General features: G+C 36.3%; 3 protein-coding genes and 2 long non-coding RNA genes across 13 annotated transcripts; 3 read left to right on the forward strand and 2 right to left on the reverse strand.

The window, feature by feature from the left end:
- Nucleotides 1-1,967: 1,967 nt before the first annotated feature.
- On the forward strand, nt 1,968-2,709 carry LOC118739935 (DNA-directed RNA polymerases I, II, and III subunit RPABC3). The gene is made up of 2 exons (XM_036471437.1): nt 1,968-2,062; nt 2,117-2,709. Exon 2 carries the CDS (start codon nt 2,136-2,138, stop codon nt 2,586-2,588), a length of 453 nt encoding a protein of 150 aa, XP_036327330.1. The 5' UTR covers nt 1,968-2,062; nt 2,117-2,135; the 3' UTR covers nt 2,589-2,709.
- LOC118739936 lies at nt 2,274-2,837 on the reverse strand. Its single transcript, XR_004993074.1, has 2 exons — nt 2,694-2,837; nt 2,274-2,622 (listed from the first exon to the last, which is right to left on the reverse strand). It is a non-coding gene; the product is annotated as an uncharacterized LOC118739936 (long non-coding RNA).
- A 1,952-nt stretch (nt 2,838-4,789) lies between these two features.
- Nucleotides 4,790-8,018, forward strand: LOC118739256 (zinc finger and BTB domain-containing protein 49-like). Its single transcript, XM_036470476.1, has 2 exons — nt 4,790-4,933; nt 4,998-8,018. The coding sequence occupies exon 2, from the start codon at nt 5,073-5,075 to the stop codon at nt 6,579-6,581; it is 1,509 nt and encodes a 502-aa protein (XP_036326369.1). The 5' UTR covers nt 4,790-4,933; nt 4,998-5,072; the 3' UTR covers nt 6,582-8,018.
- An 813-nt stretch (nt 8,019-8,831) lies between these two features.
- On the forward strand, nt 8,832-23,846 carry LOC118739257 (zinc finger protein 236). 9 transcript variants are annotated; one of them, XM_036470477.1, is made up of 6 exons: nt 8,832-9,141; nt 9,204-9,385; nt 20,234-20,303; nt 20,386-21,919; nt 22,006-22,398; nt 22,502-23,846. In XM_036470477.1, exons 4-6 carry the CDS (start codon nt 20,984-20,986, stop codon nt 23,093-23,095), a joined length of 1,923 nt encoding a protein of 640 aa, XP_036326370.1. In that variant the 5' UTR covers nt 8,832-9,141; nt 9,204-9,385; nt 20,234-20,303; nt 20,386-20,983; the 3' UTR covers nt 23,096-23,846. The 9 variants fall into 9 exon arrangements, with proteins under 9 accessions (XP_036326370.1, XP_036326373.1, XP_036326371.1 ...); XM_036470480.1 differs by having other exon boundaries at nt 20,234-20,299; XM_036470478.1 differs by having other exon boundaries at nt 9,209-9,385.
- On the reverse strand, nt 9,170-9,962 carry LOC118739259. Its single transcript, XR_004992991.1, has 2 exons — nt 9,667-9,962; nt 9,170-9,528 (listed from the first exon to the last, which is right to left on the reverse strand). It is a non-coding gene; the product is annotated as an uncharacterized LOC118739259 (long non-coding RNA).
- Nucleotides 23,847-26,818: the final 2,972 nt, after the last annotated feature.

Genomic DNA, 26,818 nt, shown 5'->3' on the forward strand with positions numbered 1-26,818 from the left:
AATGCCAGATTTCCTGCAAATTGCATTGGAATTTACAAAAGGAATTTCACTACTAATTGCCTACTTTGCGTGCTTATCTACTACCATTTACGCACCAAGGGATTTCATTATTCGTCTTTCTCCGTCCTTCGTAAATGCAACCTTTGCAAACCGCGGCTGTCAATAATTATGTAACCTTGTATTATTGAATCATGATAATAGTGTTTGGCCGAGCTTCTCCTCCGATTTGTGGCGTGCGCCTTGATGTTGCCACACAAAGCGGAGGGACCTACAGTTTTACGCCGACTCCGAACGGCGATTGTATTTTTATGAGAAGCTGTTTTTCATGGCAGAAATACACTCGGAGGTTTGCCATTGCCTGCCGAGGGACGACCGCTGTTAAGAAAAAACCTTTTTTCTATATTTTTGCGGTGTTGCTTTGACCAGGGTTTGAACTCAGGTGCTGCGGAGTGGAAAGGCGCACTGCTTACCACTACACCACAGCGTCGAGTTGTAGTCTGCTTTTTTCCAATAGGCATAAACTGCAGTGGAAATTAACTATTAAACACCTTTTAAATGTTTGTAAATCTCTGAGCGATTTTTTTGTTTTATGTTTTAAAAATATCTGTGAATTGTTATAGTCGAAACACATTGAAAAGGACAACCACAGCTGTAAATTGTTCATCTTCGTTATCTAAACGCTCTGTCGATGGTGATATGAAATTTTATGAGTTTGTTATAAAACAAGAGGAAGAACTCATCTTTCGCTCGAAAAATATAAATAGATCTAAGCTGGTCACAATCCCAGACATGTTGTAGTTCAGTCGTCGCCAAAATAATTATCTACATACGCCGAAAAATTATTTCCAATTTGTTTAGAATATTATGCTCATACAAATTTGGTAATTTTTTTCTGAGTTCGGTAATTTTTTTTAGAGGTTTGGTAAAAAACTAAAAAATTTTGTGGCAACACTGTTTATAATTCAGTTTTAAACTCTTTGCTTTACACAAAAGCACTTAAATAGTGCAGAACATCATTAATATTTTTAATTTCACTCATTTTACTTTTGTTTACGCTTAACTAATTCAACAAATGGCAGCTTTTCACATTCCATCTTCTTCTTCTTCTGCTAGCTAATTTCTGCTAGGAAAATTTTCACTACCAAGAATTTGCAGCTCTCCCGTGTTATTACGCTCTCGATCAAGGCTCTCTTGCACATTTTTTTGGTTATTATATTATTATATTATATTAGTACTGACTATTTGTTACTATACAAACCTATGTTTTCTTTCATAGAACCGCTAAATTTAATTTCCCATATCAAGAAATTATTCTCAAATAATTCCGTGGTAACTATCTAGTTGAGCTTTCAAACCCCAAGATATTTTGTTAATAACTTTTGATCAGGTAAAAAAAGATAATTTCCGCTTTCGGATTCTTGTTATTGGGGACCAGACGCGTCTAATGGTACCCCCTTTCCAAAATTTTGACCAATTTTGGGGGTTGAAAGCCCACCTAGATAATTACGGATTGTAACCCTCACTTTCTTCTCCTTTCTGTATTGCCATAAAAAGAAGCCGATGTATTTCTGCGCAGAATTATACCCTCACAAAGTAGAATTCTCTTTCTGTGTTGCGAAGAAAAGGCGCTGAACACCTTTTGCAGAGAACACCTTTCTGCGTAGGTTAATAACTTTTGATCGGGTAAAAAAAGTTAATTTCCGCTTTCGGATTCTTGTTATTGGTACCCCCTTTCCAAAATGGTGACCAATTTTGGCGGTTGAACGCCCACATAGATAATTACCAATTCCGTTTAGGAAATCCTGGATGATTATTAAAAATTTTGGCATTTGAAAATCTTATTGAATACACCAAATATCATCAATAAATTTTTGGAAATACATCACCGCAGAAATTCCTAATCCCACAAACATTTTTGAATAAATGGCAACTCGGGAGATGTCACACAGCCCACTGTCAAATTTGACAAGCCGGCTGACTGAACGTACAACAAAAGCAACGCACACAACTTTTCTCACAGAAGGCGTGTTTTATCAAAACAAATAAAGTGGCACAAATAAAGGTATTTGAATAAAAATAAACTACAATATTTCTCATCTGTCTTTGGACTTTTCAGAGTTCAACCACAAACAAATATGGCCGGCGTTCTATTCGAAGATATCTTCAATGTGAAAGACATGGATCCGGAAGGCAAAAAATTCGATCGTGTCTCGCGGCTGCATTGCGAGTCTGAATCGTTTAAAATGGATTTGATACTCGATATTAATTCATGGTTATACCCCATGGAATTAGGTGATAAATTCCGCTTGGTGCTGGCTACAACTTTGCGAGAAGACGGCTGTCCGGACAGTGGCGAATTTAACCCGCTGGAACAGGAAGGCACACGTGCGGATAGCTTCGAATACGTTATGTTTGGAAAAGTGTATCGCATCGAAGGCGATGAAGCTCATAATGAAGCGTCTTCCAGATTATCAGCGTACGTTTCCTTCGGTGGCCTGCTGATGCGTCTACAAGGTGATGCCAACAACTTGCACGGCTTTGAAGTTGATCAACAAATGTACTTGCTGATGAAAAAGTTAGCGTTTTGATTCGCAGGGTTGCTGGATGTGCGTAGAGTTTGTACTTGTGTGTATTTGTAAAGCGTAGTTTTTAATAAATCTTAATACTGTACAAATAGGCGATGTTTTACATACCTATTTCCACTCTGAATCTAGTCTGGCAAAATAATTTTAAGTGGAAAATTATGGTAGGTGAGATAGCTTATAAGCTCATAAAAGGCGACCGCTATACATGCGAGGAATGAGTAAATTTTCAAATTCCAAACAGTTCATTATTTCATATCATGATCATTGAATATGCCAATTTTTCATATCGGAACAATGGAGTGCTATTGTGTAGAGCTGGGATACTATTGATAGTATTGATAGTTGAGAACTGTCGCCCGTATCGATAATTTTTGAAAACTATCGATGACGGTTTTAGCAAGACTTCACAATGTCTCTTCTTTACATCTCTACATTACATTATTTTTTTTTTTTATACAAGAAAATTCACAACACAGTCGTAAAAAAATTTAAGTCATTGGGATTTTTAGCAACTATAAGCTTACGCTGAGTTATAGTAAAATTTAATAAGCTATAAAAATGCTTACACAAAATTTTTTATAGAAATTCGAATTAGAAAGCTTGAATTTTTTAATTATTTTGTAGTTTTTTATGTTTTATAGAATTTTTATAAAAAATTAGTAGACACCAAATAAACAAAAAAATAGTCAAAACTTCTAAAAAATGTTGCAGTACCATATACGTTTTTTTTATAACATGGCAAAATGTTAATATTTTTCTTTGTCCGGATTTTGATATGCGTCTCCGTATTTGATCTCAGTTGAACGTTTATAAGTATGAGTTGTCAATTTAAACGAATATCTTATTTTGTTTGTTTTGTAGTAGTATAAATGTATTTTTATAGCCAGTTTCACTTCTTTGCACTTCAAAAGTGACAAAGAAATTCCGAATTTAATTTTGCCATATAAAAATTAAGTTCAGATTTTGCCTGTCGCTATTCAAGGGGATGCAAGTGTATGTATATAAGTTATATAATTCAGACGCATAAATTAAAAAGTTTATTTTATTTTTGTAAGAAGTTCTTTTTAATGCACTCAAATTAAAATAATATATATATATAATCTCTTAAATTTACAAGAAATTTATAAATTTTATAAATATATTAATTATTTAATTTCCAAGCAATTGAGCGTTTCAATTCAATACCTTCCACGACGATAGTACAATCGATACTATCGATGTTTTTAACTATCGTTTCGAAAACTATCGAATGGCGGTACTATCGAGTGTATACCAGATCTACTATTGTGAATAAAAGCTTATACCCTAACTAGATATACAAGTAACAAAAATACATCGATGTTTTTGAGCATCGAATGTACATCGATGTATCGAATAAAATTTATACAACATCGTCATGAGATTGTATTTACTAAAAGTATGTTAACATATTCAAAAAATTTCCATCATAGCTAGTTTGTTAATTACCCCGTACACAAAGGCACTTCGCAGATTTCTAGCCGTCAAATTTGATGTGCTTGTTATTCCCACAATTCAAGGAAAAGTAAAGTTTCTTCTCTGTGCCACCATGATATAACCCCACGCTTTGGTTTTTTTTTTTAGAACTGGATACTAAAACGGCTTTCTCACGGCACCTCAATTACGTTATTCGCTCTCTCATTCCGTAATTCGCACTCCAACTACTCTTCGAATTACGTAATTCCCGATACAAAATTTTGACCTTACTTGTTGGTAATTCAGATCCAATTACCATGTGAATTACAAATAAATCGGTGCCGTTTCTAATTTTTTTTCGGAAATTTATCGAACAAGGTCAAATAAAAACTTGCATTTTTTCTCAGTACGAAAGCAAAGTTTACAAATGTATATATCCCTAATTTAATACGGAAACTTATAAATTTTTAGAAAGAACCTACATTTTGCATCAATTTTGCAATGAAGAAAAACACAAACAAAATGGACGAGTCAGAAAACTGCCAATTTGAATTAAGACTGTGCTCGTGGGAATAGGGTAATTTGCGATCGTAATTGGAGGAGCGAACAAAGTAATTCAGGATGGCGTGGGAAACTGGTAAAGCTTTAAGCATAAAATTCAACGACTCGAAAATAAATACATCGATGAATAGATATATTAATTTATCGGAGCGGTCCAATGTATCGGTTTTATTCGAAGTATTCCAGCATAATATCGATATTTTATATGCATCGATGTTTTTAACACACCAACTGCTGTCGAAATCAGCTGTCCGCCGCAGTTAATTAATCAAATCGTTAAAGCGTCGGAAAATTGTTTTAATTTTTTTATCCAGAGTTTATTTTTATTGTAAACAGATACAATAACCTGGGTGGTAAGTGGAAGCATAGCTAAGTCTATTTTTTTTTTTAAATATGAAACTTCTTTGTCCAAATTAGAAACCGGTGCGGAAGCAACACTCACGTCTGCCACCTGAGGATAATTAAAACGTGAGACCCCGCAAGACATGTGCGATGGAATCTAACGATGTGCAGGTTGTTGCGTTCGATGACGAACAAATGTTTGCAGTCGGTAGAGCGCTGAAAGCCGTAGCCGATCAAGTATATGAAACACCCAAAATAGAGCCAATAACGTATAGTCAAGAAGAAATAATCGAGCTTCTAAGTGATTCTGAAAATGCTACTGATAATGACGACGGATCTGATTGTGAGATATTTGGGGAAATCTGTACAAATTTGGAACCTTTCCAGGAAGAAGTTAAGTTAGAGCCATGCAATGAAGAGAACACACTTGAATCCCAGATATTAAATAGTGGCGAACAATTGCCAACGCACCTTAGCAATGGCGTAGTCAATAATTTTTCGGACCGCGCTGTTTTGAACAACGATGCCGATGCAATCGCCCACTTAAACTACAGAGAATCAATAACGCAAAAACAAACTACGGCGGTGTTTTCAAATAATATTATTGTTTTGGATGATGACGATGAGGATCAGCTCTATAATGAAAATGGTGCAGAAGAGAATAATGATGAAAATAATTCAGGCTTATCTGATGAAGAAGAGAAAGAAAAAAAGTGTATCGATCTTTTGGAATTGGATTCAGATGATAATAATCAACCATCGACATCCAGTGGTAGCAAGGTTAAAAGTAATACATACAATTTAGAAGCTTTTCTCGTTTACCTATGCCCGCAGTGCGGCGTATCATGCGACAATATAAAAAAATGGAATGCTCACACCGATATTGTACATAATTTTCGTTCTATTTCGAAACTTAATTTGAAAACCGTTATAAGTCGACAAGGTGTGCTGAGCTATCAATGTAATTCGTGCGAAAAGAAATTTACTTCTGATACTGCATATAACTTCTTGCTAAGTCATCGCATTCGACACATGACGATTCCGGAATTTTTACGTTGCCGTTTGTGCGAGGAGAGATTTTCAAGCCGAAACTTATTTTTGAAACATTTCAAGAAAAAGCATAGCAAGGTTGCTTTACAGAAACTACGACGCACTGAAGCGATAAGATGTCATATGCGATTCATATGCCCGATTTGCAAAAAAAAATCTAAAAACCTGGGAGACTGGACGGAGCACTTAGACGAGGCACATGATTGGTATCAAAAACTACCGGAAAAGGTAACTACGATTAGGGATAATTTAGTTGAATGCAAAACATGCGCAGCTACATTTCGAACGAAACAAACTAAATTTCACTCACTGCGACATGAGCCAAACAAGCCTTTCCACTGCAAGCTGTGCAAAAATCACAGTGCATATAGCTTAGATGTTGTGGCGAAACACATTCGCGTGGAGCATTTTAAAGAGACTTCATATGACAGAGAATACCGATGTAATTACTGCGATAAGGTATTTGAACGGTATGCGCGACGAATCGCTCATATGGCTGAGGAGCACACAATAGAGTTATTGAGGTGCGATGTTTGTAGAAAGAGGTTCAACTCCACCGCGGGGCTGCTCACGCATATGACCAAGCTGAATCATCGAAAAATCAAGTAAAATAAAATATGTAAATACATATGTACATATGTAAGGATTGACTTTTGTACGGTACATTTATGTTGATAAGGAAGCTTCAGTTAACGATTTAGGGCGTATTTTTTAAATTTAGATTTTACAAAGCTTTAAATGAAATTTAATCGTAATGGAAAATAAATGCTGGCGTTGTGATATCAGATGATCATAGGAAAATATGATTTGCAATGCACATACAAACGTACCTATTAAGATGTTAGAGCAAAAATAAGAACTTTTTAATTTTTTTTTCAAACCTAATTATAGAAGTGCATTTATATAAATACATTTGGACTTCTGTTTCCAAAAATGCAAGTAAGAAAGCGGATTTTCATGAATAATGGGTGTGTACGGAAACGCATCAGTATCTTTTATATCTAAACTATTATTGATGGAAATGGCTTACTTACACAACCAAGTTTTAATTCGGATATTTCCATCAATTATTGCTTAGAAATACAAGGCGCTGATGCCATTATTTTATTTAGTTCGGTAACGATTTTATATACATACCTTAGTAAAATAATTATATGTGCATCATGTTTTTCCTCGATTTCTCTGTATTAAATAAGGGTAATGTTTTGTGTGGTATGCAATAATAATAGCCCTTGGTTTATAAGTATTTTCCATACATTAGGTTGGCATTCGTGTATAATTTTATCTACCGTTTCAGAAATCAGTAGTACATTCAATAGAAAATAATTATATGTGCATAAGGAGTTATTCGGCTTCCGATTGCTGCAATGTCATAAATTCCCAACAAAAAAGTTCACTAACAACTGGGTTTTAAAAACTTAAATATGTAGAAACTAGTTTCATATTAAAACTCGTTTTATTATTTTTCCATAATAAATCACGGCCCAATAATATCTCGAGCTCGGTAAGATAACGGGAAAGAATTTTCGTGGCATGAAATCTTGTTAAGAGTAGATAGTACAAAATCCCCATGGGATTTTAAACTAGACACTCAAAAAATGGGGTTTTCCTTTCTTGAATAACGATTTTGTTGTTTGCATTGCGTGAATAACATCGATTTTCTGGCGGAAAGTCCAAATATCTTCGGTTGTATTGTACTTATATTTTTTGGTAAATGCCAAAAGCTTATTTTCGTGTCATAGATTGAGCTGTGGTTTAGCGATTTATTTGTTTAGCCTAGGTACCAAGTCGGTATTTATTATTTGTTGGAAACTGTTTCTTGTGAAAAATAGATTCAACTACATATACATTTTTCAGCAAATCGTGTTGACCCTAGTAGCTAGACGTTGGATATGCCGTTTGGATCACTCCTTGAGGTTTGTATAGGATTGATTTCCATAGACTACAGAGTTTTTTAAGGTAATTTCATATTATATTTTGATGTCTGCATACTTTAGCAGTTATTTAGCTACCTTTCATGCCACGAAAATTCTTTATCGTTACCTTTCCGGGCTCTTCTTCAGACAGTTCAATGCCACGGGATATTATGGGCCGTGATATAATATGGGAAAATAATAAAACGGGGTTTAGTATGAAAATAGCTTCTACATATTTAAGTTTTTAAGACCCAGTTGTTAGTGTACTTTTTTGTTGAGAATTTATGACACTGCAGCAATCGGAAGCCGAATAACTCCTTAAGCACATATAATTATGGTCTATTGAATGTACTACTGATTTCTGAAACGGTAGATAAAATTATACACGAATGCCAACCAAATATACATATATGGAAAATACTTATAAACCAAGGGCTATTATTATAGCATACCACACAAAACATTACCCTTATTTAATACAGAGAAATCTAGGAAAAACATGATGCACATATAATTATTTTACTAAGGTACTTTAAAAAAAATTGTCGTATTAAGTTTAATATAATTTGAATTTTCAATAAAACAATGATTTTTACTAAGATCCTATCCATGTTTTATTTAAAAAGAATTGCAATATTAAGTTTAATATAATTTGAATTTTCAATAAAACAATGATTTTTACTAAGATCCTATCCATGTTTTATTTAAAAGAAATGGCATATTTTTCCGTAGTTGAGGAGACTACAATCGATAATCTTGCTTCTATCTAATCGAAGTTTGTTTCTGCATTGAAATCTTTTGTTTTCACAGCATATGGCAACGCTTTCAGGCAAATTTTGACATTTCTGCTCTCCCGCACGGCTGAGAGCGAGCGCGCGTCTGCTATTTTTCATAAGCCACAGAAAATAGCAACAAAACAACGGCAAAGCAATGAAAACAGCAACAAAAACCGAGAAAAACCGCACACGCACTTGCACAAATGCCAACAACGCTCATCCGCCAAAGACGGCGATGTGAAATGAGTGAGAGCAGTCAGAAATTCTTTTAATTAGTTTTAATTGCAGTAAAATTGTCAAAAACGCGGTGCAGTAAGCTGAATTTTACCAATTATTTGGCGAAATTCTAAAAAATAAAGTTAACTTTTCGCGAAGAATGTTAAATTCGGGCTATGGGCGTGTGTGACTGCATAAGAGACTAGCTGGCAGCTTGAAAATTCGAGACAGCGAAGTTGGCCTTGCACCCCCACCCAATTGGTAAATAAATTGATATATTTTAGCGAAATTTAGTTAATGGATTTCGTAATGTTTAATGGTAGTAAAGTTGCTTAAGTACCTACATACATCAAATGTGTAAGCTATTTTCCCGCTCGTACATACATGTGAATTGTAAAAATTAAGGGGCGGAGTACGCGTCGCTGCCGTGGTGCGTCTGCGGGAGACCACCGTTTTTTCAATGGTTGTATCAATAGAAGGTCTCTTCCTTGGCGAATAACTGGTGGTAAGTTATGGACGCTGTGTATAATTTTTGGAAGCTTGGTGTTTGAAGACAAACATATTTATCTACTAATCATTTTTTTTAAGGTGAACGGTTTAACTCATATTTTTCGATGGTGGTGGTTTATGCTCTTCTTGAAATTTTTTCTGATGGAATATAAATATTTAATTTTATTTAATATTTTCATCGTGGAATATACTAAATTTGGAAAGCTCGGAATGATAGGAATTGCAAGCTAGGCACTAGCTACGTACATATGTACATGTATACTTCAACCTGCTTACATGCCCATATGAACGCAATTGTATGTAAAAGTGGGAAAAATCGATAGCTTCTAATATAAAGTTTACGACACAAGCAGTATTTATTTAGCTTACTTTTGCTTGAAAACTATGTTGCGTACAAGAATCGTGGTTGTATGAAATTTTTCTAAAGCATACAAAATTCGAAAGACTTCAACGACGTTACAAACTCTGCCCTTGGTCCTTGCATTCTACAATTGAGAACCAACCCTCTAATAAGGGTGTAATTTTGTATGCGTTTAGGGCATATGTGTGTATGGACGTACATATGGTAGCTATACATTCACTTCTGTTCAATTTTCTATTCAGCCACGCGCAGTATGTGTTTTTACTTGGTGTTGACGTGATCAACAAATCTCTTTGTTACAATTAAAAACTGAACGCGTTTGCTGGTTTTGTTATCAGCACTTGAGGTGGATAACTGCTTGAATTGCGCGAATTGTTGTGCTTGCTGCCGAGCATAGATATGTATATTGAGTCATATTAAACCTATACATAATAAAATATTTTTTATTCTATGTACTTTTTCTCTAATAACAAAGCATTGCATTTTGCTTTATTTTCTATTTGAATATGCTTAACCCTTTTCGGTCATACACGCATATGTATATATATATGCTTGTGTTTATTTATGCGCATACTTTAAGGCAGAGCTTCCTAAAGTGGGTTCCGCTAAATTAATTTTTATATGAATAAGCACGGCGGTCGGTTTGAGTTGCACACAGAAAGAAAAGTTCTGTAAACAGCCTGACCGAGACGCAATTCCCACGACAGTCGGGTCTACTTAACCGGAACGACCCAGATTTTTATTTGGCCAAGGACTGTCACTCCATCAACACTCCCCAAAAACTCTTTGGGGAGCTTGTATGCTGCTACAACAACAACACGCAATTATCTATTTTTAAGTATACATATGTACCCGTAGTTGGTATCATTGCTTTTTTTTTTGTAACCGGTATGTGTTGTTGGCCGCTGTTGCCAAAGGGTTATATACAACTTTCTACAAGGAACGTGATGAATTGCCGAATGAAATGTGAGTTGTCTTAACTTGGTACTTGGTAAATCACTTAAAATCTTTGTCAGAATATTTTTCGGATGGTAGTAGTAATATCGGTTTGGTACAAAATCCATTTACGAAGCATTCATAGATCTCCGGCGTACGTCGCCATTGAAACACACATTTGAAATTGTGCGTCTGAAAGAGTTTTGCATTAATGTTCATACCGGGGACAGACATCTGGTATATCTTCGTAGCTTTTCCAAAATACCATATGTCTGTCACCAAATATTATAATACTCTTCGAAATACTATGTGAGCAACCTTGTATTATTTGTAGAAAGAATACAAATTTCCGATGGTTGACAGATAGCAGCTGCTCATTTATCAAAAAATCATTGAAATTTTCGGCCAATTGAAGCCAAAAGTTTATACCGCAAGTTTTGATGCAATATATAAGCAATTTTCGCAATACTTTTGCATTTTTATGTTTATGTATTGTTCTTCAGAAACATATTATTGGACACTGAAATACTAATTTAATGTCTGTCACTATGGTAGTATTTTAAATACAATAAATTTACCATTTATTATTTAAATGCAAATACCGGATGTGTGTACGATAATTAATAACAGTGAAACAATTTAATTCTTCACATAAAAATTTAAAGTATGTATACTATTTCTAGTAAAAGTTTTTATTCATATTTAAATTGCACTGCCTTTGAATTTTAGAAATTTGATGTGGGGTTCCATAAAATGAAAAGTGTTTAGTAAGGGTTCCATCATCTTAATAGTTTAAAAACCCCTGCTTTAAGGAAAACAAAATAACACGGCAATAAATAGTGACGGACAAACAGAAACTATTCAGAACGAAAAATGACACTGAAGATGGCACAACGCCGAAACCGGTTTGTCTCCAAACCAAATTTGACAAGGGATGACGGAAAATCGTTCCACATTACATCACACTCCTACCCTGTCGGAAACACCAACAACGAAAATGAGAAAACAAAATACTTACTCCTCGTGAACGAAAGACTTCAATTGTCACTGTGCCACAAACTCAATTTGCATTCGTTGTTTTTTCTTTATTTTGTATTTTCCCCTTGCATTTTACTTTTTGCAGCCTCATAAAGCTTTATTTTCGCTTGCTTGAAATTTTTGTTAGTTTGTTTTTTGCTTTTGCTGTTCGCGCATTTCATGAATTTTTAACGTGCTGGGGAATTTGCATTTGTATACGGCTTATTTTATCGCCCATTCGTCCGTGTTCTACTTATTTTTCTAGCGATTATTTTCTGTACAGCCATTTTTTATACAGTAACCCGTGATTTTTTACTAAAAGATTGTCACAACTAAAAAAACAAAAATTTTCACGTGACACATTTAAACTTTCCAATTTGCTTCCATAATATAGATGAGAGAGATGCGTTTTGTGTTCTTACGAGGAAACTGCACAAGTTTTTAGCATACAATTTCTACATCCATGATATAAACACTAATTCTGCGTCATTTCTTAAAAAAATTTATTTTTAAGAGCTTTTATTAGATTTCATGTGTGTGTAATCAAAACTTACATTCAAGTTTCAACCAGCTTTTCGATGGGGTAGAGATTTGAAACTTCATACTTAGCTCAGAACCCGTGGCGCAGGTGTCAAGATATCTGGAAAATCGGTATTTACGGTCCGATTAGTACATAAGTATATTACTTAAATGGAAAGAAATAAACCCACAACAAATTTAGCCTTTAGGGGGTGCGGGGTCGATTGGTTTTTATTTATAAATATAAATTTTATTTTTAGGTATTTTAGTAAATGAATGAAGAGTCAGTTCTTCGAAAGTCTACCGCCATGTTACGACTCTGATTAGCTTTAAGAAGGGAATTTCCATTAAATTATAAGTTCTCAACTCCTCTTATGGTTTGGCATATTCCTAGATCACAAGATTCCAAGCCAAATGCTTTATGCGCAAAGCAAAACGTCTCCCTAGCCGACATACTATTCGAGTTCGCCAGTCGAAGCGAGAAACTTAAATCAGTATCTAACCTCTCACATGAAATTGTGCGATTATTTCGCTGCAATATGATAAATATAATTTTTTTACTCCATACTCTTTTGAATTACCTTTCTTTAAATTAGATTTCATGGCACCAGCATAGAAGTGCAAATGCATGTTTATGTACTCAAGTAAAAAACAGTGCCAGCATTTGCTTATTCTGCGGAAATATACACATCGTTGCATCTGAGCAAAAACTATATTTCATGCTCGATTTGCAGAAACCTTATTTTTCACTTATATTCTTGTTTGTTGATTTTTAATGAAATCTGTGCTGTGTGCTTGAAAAAAGCACGTTCACATTTTGAACCGAATTGGAGTGTCGAGTCGTTTCCATTGTATTCAGTAGTAGTATTCTGAAGCTGTATAAGTTAAAGCACATGCTGTAAAGAGTTTAGAAAATACGGCATTTCGGCATGATCGGATCAAGGGCAGTGTAGTGGCTACAGAAGGCGAGGGAAAAAAGTGCAAAAATCTCTTTATGTGGCACCTCCTGCTTGCAACGCCACAGCGCCCAATTTCATTCAGGAGTACTGTGTACAATTTACTGAGTATTTCTATTGAACTCATTGCTCCAAATTCGCATATGCCAAAGAATCCATGCATGCATAAAGCAGGAACTATATACGAAACAGTAGCTAGCCACAGCCCAAAGTTCAGTGGCATAAGTCACCGTCAAAGCACAAAAAAATAAAATAAATGAATGTTTCGTATTACATTAACAGCTTGCATTTTACCCCTTCAGTGCAATTTCCACTTGAAACATTTATGGCCGCGGCCGTCGGCGTCATCGTCGCCACCGCTGCAGTCAATGTAACCTCAACCTCGCGTCCAACCGCCGATGAGTTTTGCCTCAGTTTTGGTTTTTAAATGTGAGCGCGTGTATATGTATGTGTGTCTGAATGGGTGTGTGGAACCATTGAGCAGCAAAATAACTGCAGCTGTTTGCTATTATAGGCGACCCAACGAAGTTTTTAATGCGCGCATTTGCGTATTTCCCGTAAATTACCAACGACGAAGTGGCAATTCGAATGGGTGAGGAGCCAATGAAGCGTACTTTCGTCGGATGAATGTTTGTGTGCATTTATGTATTTTCATATTACCGTATTTGTGCATATTTTCCCTCCGCACATATTCCTTAGATTTGGTTTAATGAATTTGCTTAGAGTTTAATTATACCTCGGCAATTGCTGTTGCTTCTGAGAATTCCATCCGATGCCTTCGACATGGTGATATTTGACGCTTCGTTGACTAGAGCTAAATATCGAGCAGTTCGACAGAGGTCAATATAAACATATGTATGTATTTCTATGTAGGTATGTATGTCGCTCATTTTCGCCGCATTGGATCTGCTTATTTTGCTGCTTCGGACTCTAAGCCGATGAAGCGTTGCTGCAACTCGTCCCACAATTGCTTTCTGCATTGCTTTTGTTTGCATGTCAGTGGTTGTTGTCTTGTTATTGTTCTTTTAGTTGTTGCGCATTCATAATTATTGTTTAATTTTAACACCCTCATCAGTAAATGCAACTGATGATTTTGTTACAGTGTGTTAGAGAAGCTGAAAATTTCACGAATCGAAACATAATATATTTCGATGGCCAAGTAAGCGTTGCTCTCCTCAGCTTAATAAGCGAGGGTCTGAAGCAACAACGACTCTTTAACAGTAGGCTCCTCGTGGTGGTTGACTTTTCGAAAGTCTTCGCGAGGCTTTTTTACGATATCCTTTCCAAAGGAGTATCTCATTTCTGTAACGATTTTTTTTACGAATTTTCAAAGAAGATTATATGAAGTGGTTGACACGAACTCGTAAAGAAATTTCTGTACGAAAAATAAAGAAAATTCTGGAAAAATTCTGAAAGATATTCTTCACATAGCAGCATTATTTTCGTTGCTTCACAGATTTTCTTCCGAAATTTCGTAAAAGAATGGAAGTGTGCGTAATTTATTTCATTTTAGAAATTTGGCAAAAAATCGAATTAAATCTTAACGAATTTTTTTAAATTTCTTTACAATGCAGAATACTCTGAAAAAATGGTTTGCAGGGAAGGTTAGAGAAATATGTAAGAATTCGATTAGAGAATTATTAGAAAAACACTAGACATTAGAGGCCAATTAGAATTCAACGTTAAAATCCGATTATTTATATCGAGAACTAAGTCCCCTTTTTGTGGAGAATGCTATAGATCTCAACAATTTATCTAATCGTCTTCTAATCACACAGAGCGGCGGATCATCAATTATCTGTGCAGGCGTCAGTTTTCGGTCGAATTCTGCACCACTAACAGCAAATCCTGTAGGATTAATCCAAGGGGGCGATCTTTCCCTTACGCTGTTTAATCTTTAGGTGAAAAATATCTCTGCCGCCAACGATAGCAGCACCTTGGCGAGCAGATGGCTGTATCTCCGCCCTTGCTAGACTCTTCACTGCCTAGAACCTTTAAATTTTTGCGGCTAACTATACTCTTGTGGACATTTAGCTCAAAAATTTCCCATATCTTTCCTCTCAGTGAAAGTAAGGAATATTTTTTTTACAGCAAATTCTATCTCCTGCATTTTCTTTATTCTAAGCTCACTGTGGGCTTACATACATATACTCAAAATTATTTTCCAATGGCGCTGTTCGGCACTGACATTGCCCGAGGGGCAGAGGAATATCAAATCCACATCTGTTGGACATATGTAGGTATGTGTATACATATGTACAATGTATATATGTGCTTTACTGCACTCGCCTATTTACACTACCACAGACAACAAACACATGTGGTCGCATATATACAAAAAAAAAAAACAACACGGATTACACTTCGCTCCTATCTACATACATATTTTCCATTTTCGTTTTTACATAACACTGCGCTTTGTTGTTTTTCGCGTTGAAATTGGTTTTATCAGCAAAACAGTTTTGTCGCCCCGCAGCGGCTGCCTAGAGAACCTAGACCTAGCGAACAAACAGCCGCACACACAAGCATTCAGCCATACTTCAACGGTAATAATATTGTTGACTTCGTAACTTTTTCCACTTCCCAGCTGTCACCAATACTCTGTTATTTTAAGTGCAGCGCTTGTATTGGTGACCGTCAGCCGTAGCACTGCAAAAGTGTGTGTGCTCTCCTTTTTTTCAATGTTCTATCAAATATGCTTTTATTTTTCGCTGTTGTTGTAATTATTGTTGTTATCGCCGCTGGTGTTTAATTTTCCTCGACGGCTCGAGGGCGGCCACATTGCCGAGCTAATGTTGTATTCTTCAAAAAATCTGTTTTCCATTCAGTGCGCTACGGTTGGAGAGTTGTCGAGTCGTTCGCTGATTTACCTACGCGGGTTTTTGTCGCCGCGCGCAAAAACATTTCGTACAAAATTTAGTAATTTATTTTACATTTTTTCTGACTTTCTTTTCGTATTCAAATTTGGCACTCTGAAACCCCGCAAGTACAGTTTTTCTGCTTTGTAATTTATTCTAATTCATTTGCGCATTTCTTATGACGTCTGTCGGTTGTGAGTGTTGTTGTTTTTGTAGTTTCGTCGAAATCAATTGCAATCGTTTGACCACTGCTACTGCCCGCTGACGACGCGCTCCTCCACGACTTGGCGCGCATTGCAACAGTCGGACACTAGGATCGTTTCGATGCTGCCACTCGCCATATTTTGAGGTGTTTGCTCAATTTTGACACCAGTTGACAAATGGTGTGACTTATTGCAGCACGATAAAATTTATAACGGATGAGTTACTTGTTCTCTCAGCCAGGTAACGTTTGAAAATCTCGACGGAATCGTTTGCTCCCGCAGTCGCCAAAAAAGGCGTGTGTTGTTTCGTTTTTTGTTTTAACAATTAGTTTTTCGTTCCGGTTTCGATTTCAGTTGCTGTTTTTGGTTGACTAATTGTTCGTGCAATCGCCATACAGGTAATTAAAAATTAAATGCAATTAGGAATTAAAGCTGGTAGTGCATTGGCGGCTGTAGAGCATAAGCAACAACAGTTGCAAATAGTGTTAAATAGGTTGGAAGAAAATCATTGTTCTGTCTTCTCAATGCCAAGTGCGATTTATTTGTGACAAAGCGTTCGTTGATATTTAATTGGGTTTTTATTGTTGCGCGATAGCTGATTTTGGCATAGGAAGAGTGCTTTTTTAAGATATTTAAGACGGCTGACGAGTGGATTAGTTTAGTGTGGTAAAACAAACGAACTAGAATCTAAACTAAAGACTAAAGCAAAGAACCTACGTCGTTCTGATTTAGGACAGTCTCATTGAAAACTAATACATAGAGTTCAGAATGCTGTGTGGGCCCTTTTTGGGATCAGTCAACTGCATTGCGCTATAGTGCTTCAATGGAGGCTTTTCGAGGTGTAGTAGAACTTTATGATTCGAATCGTCTGGCTAATTTTTTTCATATTCTTTTTTGCTTGGAAAAAAGTTGCTGGTTTTTTAGACGTCAAAGAGAAACTCTACAGTCACATGTTCCTTGGTCGCCCAGTCTCTTCGTGATTTTGTAATGCCTAGCGTTTCTACTTGGCTTTCCTTGGCCTCTTTTGTGATTTTTTTAACTTCTCTGGTAGCTGCCTTTTCGTTAATTTTACAGATTTATTTCAATTACTAGGATCTTATTCTTGCCCTCCAAGGCAGCAGCTGCTACTTTCGCAGACTCTCAGGGACTCGTTTTCCAGAAGTTTTGAGCTAATAACATTCATTATTTTCACTTTCTTATTTGATATATGTCTTAGCAGGGACCGAGAACAAGAGGTATGATCGAAACTAAATGTAGTTCTTGCAGTTTTGTTCGCAAGAAAGCTTCAAAACCAAAACCGATATGAGAACAAAGTTGAGAACTTTGTCTTTGGGAATTCTTTAAGAACTAAACTCTGTGGAACGTCCCCAAAGAGAGCAAATGCGAGCAATACCTTCGGGAACATTTCTAAGAGAACAAAATGGGAACAAAAGATTCTGGAACATTTTGGCAATGAACAAAAAACTGGCACAAAAGTCTAAGGAACTTTCTCTTGAAGAACAATTTGGAAACTAAAGTCTCAGGAACTTTCTTATACATAGAACGAAACAGGAACAAATCTTCTCTGAACTATAAACGAAGAATGGAAGCGAGCACAAACTTTTTTCATAGCGTTCAATTCGTTTGAAATGCTTTAATATTAAAATTAATGAAAAAAGGCCTAAATGATAATTATGCAAATAAAGTTAACGAAAGACTTAAGACACGAACTTTTCTTGGACAGAAACTAAAAATTGTCCATAAACGGACAACTCACACTAATGATAAATAATTTTGAAGTTGAAATAATCCAGCTTTACTCTGGCTCAGAATCATCCCAATACGCAGGCGCCTTAACGTTAAGTTCTTAAAACTATGGTTCTCGTTTTGTTCTCTAGCGGAGTTATCCGAACCGAACTTGGTTACAAAAAAATGTAAAAGTTCGATGTTAATCATTATTCACCCAGTTTTGAAAGATTCTCTTGCATTAAGTAAGATGGTACTATAAAACTATACCTTTTTTAACAGTATTTCAGAAAAGCACAAATATATTTTAGAAAAAGCCAAATGAAATTCAGAAAATACAATTGCATTTCAGTACAGCTCAAATGATTTTCAAAAAAAAAACACAAATGTATTTCAGAAAAGGGCAAATGTATTTCAGAAAAACGCTAATCAATTTCAGAAAAGCACAACTGTATTCTAAAAGTATTTTTCTGAAATACATTTTAGGTTTTCTGAAATACATTTGAGTTTTTCTGAAAATTATTTCAACTTTTCTGAAGTACAATTGTTTTTTTTCTGAATTTCATTTGGCTTTTTCTGTAATACATTTCGCCTTTTCTGAAATACATTTGTGCTTTTCTGAAATACATTTGTCCTTTTTTGAAATACATTTGTGCTTTTCTGAAATACATTTGAGTTTTTCTGAAATTCATTTGGCCTTTTCCGAAATTCATTTGGCCATATTAAAAATGTGTATCTGTGCAATAACAGCTATTTTTTTTGTACATACATACATACATATATGGAAACACCATTTTCTCTGTGTTTACTGACTTATCTAATGAAATCATATGAAACACAAAGGCAATTCGAGCGGGTGCTTTACTACCTTTTACACTTTTTAACCATTTATTGTGGCCATAAAATCGCAATTATTCCGCTTGAATTGCTGTATCTCAACTATGTTTGACTTGTTTGCTTCCTTATCTTATCGCGCACACAAGCAAGGGAACAATCGTACATACATACATACATGCATGCATAGGTAAAAGAGCGCTTCAATTGGGCAACTATGTCCTATAAATACGTTCGTGCTCACTTTGTTTTCATATCGTTTGCATTGTCTCTACATATGTAGCTGTAGCTGCGTATTTAGCACGCGGCCTTATCAGTCGGTAGGCATTTGCTTAACCTTTCGCTTATCAGTTGTGTCTCGTTTTACATTCGCGCTGCCGCCGACACTGAAAAGCAGCTATTTTTCTGTCAACGCATTCAACGCTAGGAGCAAGTATTTATTTTGATTGCTTTGTGTTTTATCATCCTGTTGATATTTGTTTTTGAATTGTTGTCTACGATGTTTCTGGATGTATTCATCTGTTGTAATTTCTTTTGTGCTTCCTCTCCTGTGCTTCATATTCATACAAACATACATACTTATGTATCAGATATCAGATCAGTCTGTACTCATTTGCGCTTTGCAAACAAAAGACTTTGAAAACGAACTTCAATGCATTTCAACGCTCGGTCACTCGCTTATCGTTGGCATCAAAGTTTATATGGATATACATATATATGTATTTAAATATATATATGTATGTGTGTGTGCCTGGCTGGGGCCTGCAATGAGTTATAGCATTTGATTCAGCGCTGTTATTTAGATTTTTTTTTTATTTACATATGTAGTATTTACTCTTGTTTAGCTGAATTTTTAGTTCAGTCAGTTTCATAGAACTGAATTTTTAAAGTTCAACGTCAGCAGAATGAAAAATTAAATTTAACTGTTGACACAGCTGCTTTTGTATTTTGTTCTTATAAATGTACTCCATGTTCGTGTGTGTGTGTGTGTGTTTGCGTGTTTTTTTCACTTTTCCTCCCTCTGCCGCTTTCCGCCCCTAGCATGTCGCATTCGCGCTTTTCAATTCATATCAATCCAATTGTAGCCGCTGCCACTATGGGCTGCCAACTCTGCTACTCTGCTGCTCTGCTGCCTCACCTAACTACATAACAGCGCATTGAAATATTTTTATTGTGTAATTTAGCAATTCAGGTGTTTTCATTTCAGTTCAGTTGAGTTCAGTTCATCATTCAGTTGAGTATTCGCTCATCATTATCGGTTCTGTGGTCAGGCCGTGTGTTTTTGAGTTTGTTGTTTTTGTCGTTGTTGTTGTTGTTGTCGAGGTTTCCACTACAAATTTTAATGTGCACAAATTGATTCAGCGACACAGGCAACGGACCACAGGCGACCGACCACCAACCAAACATAAAACTGAGGTTTTGTTCTGATTTCAGTATCAATTCGAAGCGGTCCGTCCAACGCCCGCCGAATGTCATACACAGCTACTTATTCATATCAACGTATGTACGTATGTATGTAGTCTTGTTAAAGCTTAAATTACAATATTTCTCTTCCTTTCTCTTCCGCTCTTGTTCTCTTCTTACAGCATTTTCAAAACGCTCTAATGCAAAACGAAAAACAGAAAATTGAAAAAAATAACACTAATCGCCAAAACACCCTCTTCGTAGAGCAGGAAAAAAAATAACTTAATCGCTTGTAAAAAAGTTTTCACAAACCAGTAACTGAAAATGTACAGCAAATAAATCATCGACGACACGAGTCACTTACAACTAAGCAAATATACCTACATACAAATATAATCGCATGAAAGCTTACAAATAAAATTTGGTGTTGGTTTTGAAATAAACAACTGATTGAAGTGAAATTATGCGGTCAAGTAAATTATAAAACTAAGTGGAAGGAATAAAAATCGAAAAATATTCAATTAGCTGCAAGTCGCAGTGGTGAAAGAGAGACTCATCCCTACATACATACAAACATATATCCATAACTTTATCCCAATGTAACATATTATTAAAACATTTACTATTTCCCTTAAAAAATAACTGTTAAATTTCAAAAGCGTATGAACCTTGAAATAAGTCTAAGCTTGAGGTGACGGTGCTTCTAAAAATTAGAGCTGAAAATAATTTGAAATAAAGTATTTTATAATAAAACGATTATTTCTTAAAAAACAACAAAAAATGCACAGTCGGCACTCTGTTTCCAAAGAAGATGTCGCTTCCGTGCACACCGACAGCGGTATTTCCCTTTCGTCACCGCCAGCGGCGCGATCAGAGCAAGGCGAGGGTGAGGAGCCGTCAGAATCGGCGGCAAGTACCAAGAAAAAGCAAGTCCGACGACGTGTTAGTGATGTGAAAGCTACAAAAAGGGCACACAAAGGCAAACCAGTATGTGGAAAGGTAGCGCCAGCGGCTAAAACGCAGAAAATAGCGAAATCAGCAAATTCAGCAGCGCACGAAAGCAATTCAGTGCTATCTAAAAATGATTCAGCACTGGCAGCCGTACAACTGGAGAGCCAAAAGGAGCAGGCGGAACATCAAGCGACCAATTCAGCACTTGTTGACAGCACAACTACTAGCATAACATCTAAAATATATGATCCAACATTAGTGGTGGATAAATCTGTAGCAACTTCGGAAAATTCCATTTCCGTTGTCATTTCAGCGTACTCCGAAATAGATATCATACCAACAGCAGCCGATATATCGGACATAGCACATTCAACTTGTGATTCCGCAATATCGGCGGGCGATTTAGCTTCCGTATCTACGCCAGCGCCAGCAACTACGACGACGAAAAGACGCACGCGCCAAACGTACATTTGTCTTGTATGCTCCAAGCAATTTCGTGGCAGAAATGATCTGCGTCGTCACATGCTCATCCACTCCGACGAGCGTCCGTTCAAGTGCGAGCAATGCGGCAAGTGCTATAGACAGGCGGTCAATCTTCGAAATCACATCGCCTCCGCACATGAGAGCCATCGGCAGTTCGCCTGCCCGCAGTGTCCGAAAATGTTCGCTCTGAAGGGCCGATTGCGGCTGCACATGCGACTGCACTCAGGCGAGAAGCCATACGCATGCACACAATGTGAGAAGCGCTTTGCGCGTGGCGGTCATGTATGTAGAAATAGCGCGCTTAAATAATTGTTGGCTGCTGCCAAACTAACACTTTTTATTTTCTCTCTCTTTCTTTGGCTCTCTAGCTTCAACAACACATCATTAGCCATCACAAGGGTAGCACGAAGCAATATGTTTGTGAGAAATGCTCCACCGCCTTCTCGTCGGCCTCAAACTTGCGCGCACACATGGACCGCCACGAAAATGGACCCGATCACTATTGCGAGATTTGCAAGGAACACTTCCCCAATGAGCCGGTACTGCGGGCACACATCAACAAACTGCACTACGAGTTGGGCCAGTTCGATTGCGAGATCTGCAAGAAGACGATAGAGGATGACGCCCTTGCGCATCACATGAAGATGCACACGAATGTTAAGACCCACATCTGCGAGGTGTGCAAGGCGTACTTCATGCAAAAATCGCAGTACAATGTGCACATGCGCATGCATACGGGCGAGCGGCCGTATCAGTGCAGAGTGAGTTATTTTATACGTATGCAAACGAAAGACTTGGGGCGCGAACGCGCTGCCTTAATGTTTGAATCTTAGTTGCTCATATAACTTCTTTATCTTCTCACAGATTTGCTGGCAAACTTTTGCCTACTCGAGCGTCCTGAAGCTGCACATACGCAAGCATACGGGCGAAAAACCGTTCCAGTGTTCGCTGTGCAAGGATGTCGTCGCCTTCTCACAGCTGGCACATTTCAAGACACACATGAAGAAAATCCATAAGCAAACCAATCCCTACATGTGCGAAGGCTGTCAGCAGTTCTTCAAAGTCAAGGCAGAGCTACAGGCGCACATGCAACAGTGTGGCAGCTGTAATGTCGACGTGGAACAGCAGAATGCACAAAATAACGATTTGCAAACGCTCACACACCTACGCTTCCTCATGGCGTTGCTGCTGAAGAAAATCTCATCGCCGCAAAAATTGCAGCAGTTGGGCTACGAGAAGCGGCTAATCGACAATGTTGTGGTAGCTTCGCTGAAATTGGCCAATCGCAAGGCATGCGAGGATCCGGCGTTGTCGCCAATCGCACGTATGCGTCTGAATGTTGAGGAGTTTCTCAATTGGATCGTGCCGGCGCAGGCGATGGAAACATTTCGCCAGGAGCAACAATCAGTGGAGAGCTTATTGGATAAAATTGTTACCATGTACATGAAGCATAAATGATTGTGCGGAGTTTTTTTTTCGAACGGCTGCTATTTGTAGTGAGTTTTTTTTGCTAACAATTTTTGAATGTGCCATAAGACAGCGATGGCGACGCCAGCCATTGCCCTGCGAGCTTTTGCGGCGAATTAATTGACAAATGAATTTACGGTTTAGTTTTTTGATTCCGATTTGAATCACTCTTTCAGAATTTAAGACGCTGAATTTTCTTATTTTATGTTCCCATTATTTGTTTTTTGTTTTTGTATAAGACACCAAAAAGAGCAATCCAAAGATATCTATTTGCCAAAGCCTAAGCATTAATTTAAGTTTCTTATAAGTTATTGCGCGTACATATGCATTGTGCATATGTTTGCGTTTTGTTTTTTGTTCAACAATTATTTGACTGAAGTTTCCCGATTTTGCCCCGTTTTGGATAACGGTTTTGCGTTCTTTCTTAGATATTAGACTAGTCATATCCGCATAGAATTTAGTTGACACACAATTTTCAAAATAATACCAAAATGCTGTATTTGCAAACGCTATCAACTCTTGCCATATATAGGTTTAGATTTACATATGTACATACTATGTGACTTAAAAAGAACCTTAATACTACCAATAATCATTTGTTTCATGAATGAATAAAGATTTGAATTAAAAATAAAAAAGGAGATAATAATTAACTCCACGTATATAAAAGCGAAAAACGGCTAAGCAATGCGTGAATGATGTGGGCGGATCTTGTGAGGAGAAGACTGAACAGATGACTAGATCACTTCGTGTCAGACCCACAGCTCAAGTGTTTCGCTTTCATCAAGGAGAATCATCTGCAACTAGTTGTATAGCATGTCAGCGTTTTTGCAAAAATCTTGTTTCTTTAGAATAAGCAAAGCAGCAGAAAGGACTTTCAAAAATAAACGGGCAAGTCTTTTATAAATTTGTACCAATGCCCTTTTTATAGCTCTTTTATTTACAGTACTAGTATGTGATATCGCGAAACTCTACCATATTTGATGAAAGGAGATTGTGATGTACAAAAAGTGTTTTATAAAATCGCACAAAAGCAGCCGGCTCTGTCTATTTGCAATCAAATTGCACTGTATGGAACAAATACTTGTGGCAAAGAAAATACTGTGGCGTAGTGGTAAGCAGTGCGCGCTTTCATACATCAGCACCTGGGTTCAAGCCCTGGTCAAAGCAACACCGCAAAAAAAAAGGGTTTTTACTTAACAGCGGTCGTCCCTCAGCAGGCAATGGCAAACCTCCGAATGTAATTCTGCCATGAAAAACAGTGGAAGTGATACTTAAATAAATCTTTTGCTAATGCTGCTGTTGTGGGCGATCTAACACCCATACTACGTCCAGTCTTTTCCTTAATAATAATAATAGATTGGCGCTTACACATATGTTAGTGTTTGGCTGAGTCTCTCCTACGATTTGTGGCGTGCGCTTTGATGTTGCCACACAAAGCGGAGGGACCTACAGTTTCACGCCGACTCCGAACGGCGATTGTATTATTATGAGAAGCAGAAATACACTCGGAGGTTTGCCATGACCTGCCGAGGGCCGACCGTTATTAAGAAAAACGAGTAATTCATTTACAATTGATCTCGACCGAGACGAATTTTTGTAATTTTGCTTTTGAATAGGGAAATGGTACCACATTTTTGTAAATAGAGCAAGAAATATTGAATGGAATTTTGTTGATCAAACTTGACCTTTTTTTATCGATATTTTCCACGCCCATAATTAAAAAAAAAATTATAATTTTTAAGTCCATTTCTGTAAGTTTATAATTCTTTGCTGTAAGAATGTTCGAGATATCAATTTTGGGCATTTTGGCTTTTGTAGTTAGTTAAATATTTCAGCTTTTGCCTTTTTAAAAATTACAATTATATAAAAGTTTTTTTTTTGCATAGAGCTTCGCCTATCTTATACCTTACCTTGTGGAAAATTTCATTAATCTATCTGCAATAGTTTTCGAATCACAGAATTGAAAGCACCTAGATTGGCGAAATCTTACACAGTGCGACTGTCGTGATGCCTCGCGGCACCATTCTAGTGCTACTGCATGTTTCCCTAATTCACTTTCTTAATAGAACGTAAGCCTCCTTTTTTGAATATTATTTTACACTTGCATTAACATACATACGCACAAGCATCTGCTATACTAAGGCTTACGGCACTCAAGCATTTCAGCTTTTACATATATATTGATTTAACTGCAATTTCAGATTTAATTGGCATTTCCTTACACTCCGCTACACAAAAAGCGCGATTTTATTCATCAAAATATGTTTATGTAATAAGAAGCTTTAATTTCAACTTGTTATTTAGCATCCGACTAGCGAAGGCGGAAACTGAAAAACGGTCACAATGGTTGACAGGGTTGATTTTCCGTTGAGAAAATTACGAATTAATTTTGATCTACAGTAAAAGGGCAAGGTAATTATAATAAATGAATTTAAATAAAAAAATAAATCCTTCAAAAACAAATGTAAGCTTTTTAAATATACACATTAGGGCTGTGCGATTATTCGATTACTCGAGCAAGTTGGTTAATCAATTATTCGGTTAATCAATAGTTGCGTTTTTTTTACTCATTTCCAGTAAAATCCAGTAAAAGTTTTTACGAATTTTCATGTTTTGGCGTTTTCGTACGCAAAAACTTGCAAAGTAGGGGAAGTTGAGAGAGCGAAAAATGACAGCTGAAGTTGCAAGTTTTTACTGGATTTTACTGGATAAATTTTTACTCGTAAGAATTTGCCAGTACGAAAAACAGCTGATCGCATGTTGCTGGATGAAATTTAAACTAATAAGGAAACTGTTTGTGACATTTTATTGTGGAAATTCACAAAATAAACATATTTAAATATAAAATATATTGTTTTATTAGGAATATGCTGCGAATAAACAACCAATTTATCAGCTGTTCATGAAACTTGCAAATTATTACTGGAAAAGCGTTCACATACTTTTTTGTAAATTTTTTATCTGAGAGCGAATTCTTAGAAGTTTAGTTACTGGAGAGTTGCTGGCAAGTTACTGGATAATTTGTAAAAAAACACAACTATTTACTCGAGTAATCAAGATTTTGATTACTCAAAACGATGATTAATCGAGTTACTTGGAATATGATTACTAAAAAAAAATATTTTTGCTCGTTAAAAGAGTTTGCTTTGGAAAATGTTTATTTTCTTTTTTACATTCTGTATATGAAAAAAATTTTTCGGTTTAATTTTTGAAAACAGAATCGTTTTCAAAGTATCAAGGAACTTTAACTACTTTATACATATGTAAAGAGTTGAAATGTTGATTACTCATTTTACTCGAAATGTTGATTAATCATAAAGCAAATTACTCAAATATTTTTTTTTTTTGTTTAATCAAAAATCTTGATTACTCGAGTAACTGAACCTTTGAGTAATCATAATTTCCAATTAATCGAATAATTGAGTTATTTACTTTATGATTAATTAAAATTTTGGGTAATCAATTAATCGCACAGCCCTAATACACATCTTACAATGCTTATTTACAAAATATATCCAGAATTATTTAGTACAGGGTGGTGAACACCACTAAAAAACAAATTTAACTGCATTTTCAGATTTAATTGGCATTTCCTTACACTCTGCTAAACGAAAGGCGCGATTTTATTTATCAAAATATGTTCATGTAATAAGAAGTTTTAATTTCAACTTGCTATTTAGCATCCGACTAGCGAAGGCGGAAACTGAAAAA

Source organism: Rhagoletis pomonella, unplaced genomic scaffold, assembly GCF_013731165.1.
Source record: "Rhagoletis pomonella isolate Grant_MI unplaced genomic scaffold, Rhpom_1.0 Rhpom_scaffold_00005, whole genome shotgun sequence".
Taxonomy (NCBI): Eukaryota; Metazoa; Arthropoda; class Insecta; order Diptera; family Tephritidae; genus Rhagoletis; species Rhagoletis pomonella.

Bases quoted from the DNA above. Each gene is read 5' to 3' on its own strand.
- LOC118739935 (XM_036471437.1), top strand. From the start codon at position 2,136: ATGGCCGGCGTTCTATTCGAAGATATCTTCAATGTGAAAGACATGGAT.
- LOC118739256 (XM_036470476.1), top strand. From the start codon at position 5,073: ATGGAATCTAACGATGTGCAGGTTGTTGCGTTCGATGACGAACAAATG.
- LOC118739257 (XM_036470477.1), top strand. From the start codon at position 20,984: ATGCACAGTCGGCACTCTGTTTCCAAAGAAGATGTCGCTTCCGTGCAC. The intron at 21,920-22,005 runs GTATGTAGAAAT...TTGGCTCTCTAG, and splicing joins GCTTTGCGCGTGGCGGTCAT to CTTCAACAACACATCATTAG. The intron at 22,399-22,501 runs GTGAGTTATTTT...ATCTTCTCACAG, and splicing joins AGCGGCCGTATCAGTGCAGA to ATTTGCTGGCAAACTTTTGC.